This window comes from Haplochromis burtoni, unplaced genomic scaffold (assembly GCF_018398535.1).
Source record: "Haplochromis burtoni strain Fernald_Lab_line unplaced genomic scaffold, NCSU_Asbu1 Contig_409, whole genome shotgun sequence".
Lineage (NCBI taxonomy): Eukaryota > Metazoa > Chordata > Actinopteri > Cichliformes > Cichlidae > Haplochromis > Haplochromis burtoni.
Genome location: NW_024582770.1, coordinates 147,229 through 152,679, shown reverse-complemented (window position 1 = coordinate 152,679; position 5,451 = coordinate 147,229). Strand labels below are relative to the sequence as shown.

The window sequence follows — 5,451 nt, the reverse complement described above, 5'->3', positions numbered from 1 at the left end:
ACACACACACACACACACACACACACACACACACACACACACACACACACACTAACAAAAACACCCAACTGGTTTGTGTTCTCTTGTATTCACATATAAATATAGCTATTTTTGTCAGCTTCTAATAGAGCTGGGCGATATAAGGAAAATCTAATATCGCGATATCTTTTGGCTATATCACGAGACACAATATTTAGCACGATATTTTTTAAATAACCTCCAAAAAGCAATGTTATTTTCAACCACATGGTGCCTAAAATTGCACTTGTGTACTCATTCAAATCAACCGTTCAATATTTTTTTTCTACTTTAAATACAAAAAATCTGAATTAATTAAAATCTTTCATTTTAACCGCTTTTTAACCATCCATTGCCCACCAAGGTTTTTCACAAATGACTATACTGTCACAGTATGTCTCTCTCTTTAACAAACAAAAGATCATAGTAAGGGAAAAAAAAGGACATTAAGCAAGAATTCACGAGGAAAAATAAAACAACCGAAATTAAAAAGGTGCTCTTTTGAGCTTATAACATATAAAAATTGTAAAATAAAAAATGTGATGACCTCAAATTACAGAAACAAAAGTCAAGACAGTGGTTATAAAAATGACTGACCAAGAACAGTCACAAGTATCACTGTTGGTTTATTTAATGTTTTCTTTGGTGTGTGAACAGACTGAATTTTTCAGTGGATGACTTTTCAGCTGGTGGAATACATTTCTGGTACACCTACGTTTTGCAGGAATAGTTTTACTGCACATTTTGCAAATTATCGGATTTTGTTCAACATCCTCCTTGTAAAATCCAAACGACAGTGAGTCTCATTCCCTCACTTGTCTGAAACTCCCGCTGTCACCATATTTTCCCTGTCTGGTAGTATATAAACACCCATGTTCAACGCAGTGAACATTTTACGGGTTAATAATACATTCGCAGCATTGGCATAAAAAAAACTCATAAAAAAAACTCAGTAAATTACCTGCAGACAGCTTAATATAACCATGGCAACTTATACTCGATGATTACAATAAAGCCATTTTAACCACTGTACGTGGAAAAGTCCACAATACATTGAGTATATTCAATAAATCGCCCACCCTGGCTTCTAACTTCCATTTATCTTCCAAACACTCACAGATACCCACCACAGTAAAACATAACAGTATGTACACAAACAGTTTTACATGCAAACACACACATGCATAAACAAATACAATGTAAGCTCACACTCACCTCTCCTTCTGAGGACTGCAAGAGGAGGTCTTTTCTACAAGATGCCGTAAAATCTCCCACTCCAGCACTGACCTCCACACCTCTGGGGGCCTCTAGAGTTAGGGTCCGAGTTGGGGATTCCAACCTGAGAACCATTAGCACAGTCTAGTCATGCTGGAAGCACTGGAAAGAATAGACACACGCACCTGCAAGGATTTGTAGTATGAACATGAGCAGGGTGATTTTAGGTTGATGCTTCAGCTGCCATTAGATGATTTGGTTTTTTTAACTTTCTCAGTGACTGTTTTGTGAACACAGTTTTTAATCCACCAGCTTTTCAATCAAAAGCAATAAAGGTTCTTGTATAACAACTGAATATTTACTCTTGAGTGAGTACGGAGCATCGTACTCTGTAGGTAAACAAGGTAAAACATTCAATAAAATACAACTTCTTGAACACAAAATTTGAACTTTCACAGTTGCTCATTTAATGATTAATGTACACTGAAAATTTTGGATAGAGCCCTACTATATTCTTAAGAAATTTCATGAAATCAATGAATTTGTGATTACTTTGTAATAAGCACTAACATAACCATGTATTTAGACTTCCCTGTTTCAGGGTTATCAAGTAAGCTCTTGAAAAGCTTGTTGAGACAGCCATTTTTGCTAATCAATGAATAAAAGTACACTCCTTTTTTAGCATTGCACAGTAAAGTTTCATAGAAAATTGTATTAAGCTTTTAATTTAGTCTTTTGTTCACATGTTTAATACATATTAAAATAAACAGAATGTAATGTTTACAGAGCAACACATCCATTTTCAGGTTTTGATAAAAAAAAGTAATTTAATTTTAGTGAGCAGAAACGTATTTTTCTTTCAGAGAATACAGGTGTATTGAAGGGTCAGTAGGTAGGGTTGTGTGAAGCTGAAAATAATACAAGGTGATTAAAAGTTTGGTGGAGTAAGATAAGCACAATGCTTCACTCAAGGACATATTGGCAAATTAAATCAAATAAAGAGCAATTTTTGATGTGAAGTATAACAAGTTACACACCACATACACACCAAAGACCAAATAACAAACATGTTTCAGTATAGGGGAAGTTTTCCAGACAAGCTTTGCTCAAGGGCACTTCAAAAGATTGGTTTCCCAATCCATACGGAGAGGCTGAAAGGATAAAGTGTTCAAGCCAAAGACTAAATTAACTGAACTCATGATGTTTGTCAGATCTGTGTTCAAAAAACAGATGGACGTAAAAAAGAAATAGGAAAGAAGCCCTTGGCCAGGAGCACTTTGGTGATGATATCAAGCTTCCACTGTTAATGTCCTCACTACAGTCCCCGGGCTAAAGTCATTTACTTTTACTGTGTAGAAGCTGAAAACTGTTTATTCACACAATTGACACACGCACTGTGGTGGGAAAAAAATGAACAATTGAAGATTCAATCTGAAAAATTAAACATTCTCTGACAGAAAAAAAAGCTACTTTAGTAGTGTCATGGTCTCTGTGCCTTCACTCACATTTTCTCCCTTATTCTTGCTCATGAAGGCATAACAGGTTGCCACTCTGGGGTGTGGCAGTTAATCAAGACTGGGAGGCAGTGTACACCTGGTTTCCATTATTCATCCTTTGTATATAAAGACCACCTTCTTTCATCCACCTTTACCAGGTTGTTCAGCTGCAGTAGTAGTAATATCAAGCTTCATTTGTTTCATGCTTTCTTTAATTCCTTGTAACTTATCCGTTGTTTCTGTCTTTAGAAACCCCTTGGTATGTGCTCCAGATCTTCAAGGCTTCTCTGAAAAGGTTTTGTGGATCCCCCAATCTCACTGGAACTGGACAATGCACATTGACCTTCTAGCCCACTCATTAGTTGTCTGCAACAATTATTCACTGCTCAGATTAGCCTCTGTTAATAAACAATTTGATTTGCAGTTGTGGACTACATATAAAGGTCTATCCATTTTGAGTTCATTATGACAAAATGATCGAATGAGACACAGGAGAACCACAAAGGCACTCTAGTCATATTTGAACCAGTGGGAAGAATGGACAAACACAGCTGCAATGATCTTGAATATGTACAAGGGGAGGGTGGTTTTAGATTGATGCTTCCGGTACAGGCTTTGCATCAATTAAAAAATTACCTTATTAACCAAGGATTATACTCAGTCAACAGATTATCTGCACATTGCTGGAACAAAATCACATCCCAAAACAAGTTGTTGTAATCAGAGCTCTCCTCCAATCTCTAGCTTCACCAAGCACTCTCTTAGTTTTGTCTCAGTCCGCAGCTAAAACCCCTACAAGCCTAAAAAGATTCCCCACCTCCCTTCTGTGATGCTTCTTCCCCCATGCTTGAGGCTGAGGGAGGTTATATTGGTAGTGGGTAATTGCTTCAGCAATTGCTTCCTTTTAGTCATCAACCCTGCTTGTTTTCTATAGATTCTCCCCAGGTTAGTCTTTTAAAGAGAAGGCCTTTAGAAAAAATAAATAGATACATTTATTCATGAAGGTTTATTTAGCCATTAGGACCCATGCCTATTAATGATTTGTTAGCTGAGTTTGATGACCCCTTTACTCTGGGAGAGTGCTGCTCATAGACATGTCAATCTCTGGCAGCATATCTGATTATTCAGCTAAGCTACTGCAGCTTCATGTGACCACTGGATCGCAATGGTGAAATTTTGCTCTCCGAGATAATTTTAACAGTTTTAATGGACAATTTAAGGATTAGCTAGCCACTAAACAGCTCCAATGTAGTCTCTCGTGCAAGTTGTAAATTGGGAAGGATTGCCAGTTGGTGTTACTTTTGTCTTTCCACTTGCTTTCAGTCAGCCATATCAGCTGTCATTTGACCTTAGCCACTCTCCATCCTGACCTCTGTTCTCTGCCAGAGGTTTACTGTGGTCTAGGTGCCTCAACACACTCTCATTTTCAACACATGACCAGAGATGGGCAGTAACGCGTTACAAGTAACGAGTAAAGTAAGGGATTACTATTGCAAAAACGGTAATTAGATTACCGTTACTTTCCCATACTAACGCTGCGTTACTGCGTTACTAAAACCGTGATTTTTTGCGAGAATGTCTCATGACAGTGACGTAAGCGAGTGCACCGTTAGTGACAACAGCTGTCTGCAGATCAACAATGGATCACATATCGATTGTGGGAGAGAGTATGAGCGTGCAGCGTTTAAAGCGTGGAAGTACTGACCTTACTTTGAGTTTGATTCCATAAAAAGTGACAAAAACATTAGTGTCCATCGTGCGTGGGAAGAAAACTTCTTTTTACAGCGAAAAAAACCCCTAAACTTCCGAGCAAGCACCGAGTGCGCAACAACGTAATGGGAAACTCACAGAGAAACTCGCGGATTCTTCAACTGACCGCAGCACACCTGTACCAGGGTAAACCTCCGCCTACCGCAGTCCTGCTTTACAGGTGAAAATAGAGCAACAGGACCACTGAGTCTTTGACTTTATTTATTTTCTGCTGTGTTTTACTTGCATCTATTTGAAAGAGTGAGTGTAAACACAAAAAATATTTTATTTTATGTGCTGGAATGTGTAGAAAATAGGTTTAAATGTTAAACTAATTTATTCAAGTCAGAGAATGTTGCATATAATTAAATTTTTGCTTGATGCATAAAGTTAAAAGATTAAAACTAATAAAACAAGTTTTAAAAAGAGACTTTTCCATTTGATTACATTTTGTATGATGGATTATGTAGAAAAAGTAGAATTGGGCTGAAAGATCTATCGCTTTATCACCTCTTCAGGTTGTAAATCGTGTTTTTAAAAAGTAACTAAGTAATTAATTACTTATGAAAATAAGTAATCAGTAAAGTAACGGGATTACTTTTTTGGGGAAGTAATCAGTAATTAGTTACTGATTACTTTTTTCAAGTAACTTGACCAACACTGCACATGACACATTTTCACTATGACCGTGACAGCAGCAATCTTATGGCTATCCTCTTCACCAGTGGAAGCAAAACATGTATTGACTATAAAAGTCTAAACCAGATCACAATCAAGAATAAACACACCCTGCCCTCAAACAGTACAACTTTATAGCCTTTGCAGGGAGCCACCATCTTCACCAATTTGGGTCTCAGAAATGCTTATCATTTCTAGTATGTATTGATAAGATAAATGTAAAACTGCAGTCAGTACCCCCAGGAAACTTTGCATATGTAGTCATTTCATTTGGACTAACCAATACTGCAGCAGT

General features: G+C 37.3%; 1 protein-coding gene across 1 annotated transcript in view; it reads right to left on the bottom strand.

The window, feature by feature from the left end:
- Positions 1–5,451, bottom strand: part of LOC102301797 (zeta-sarcoglycan) — a gene marked incomplete at its 5' end in the record, with an annotated part of 177,496 nt that overhangs the window by 32,602 nt on the left and 139,443 nt on the right. Inside the window, 1 exon segment of the mRNA XM_005944473.3 lies at positions 1,234–1,357. Within this exon segment, the coding sequence (XP_005944535.2) occupies positions 1,234–1,357 (124 nt within the window).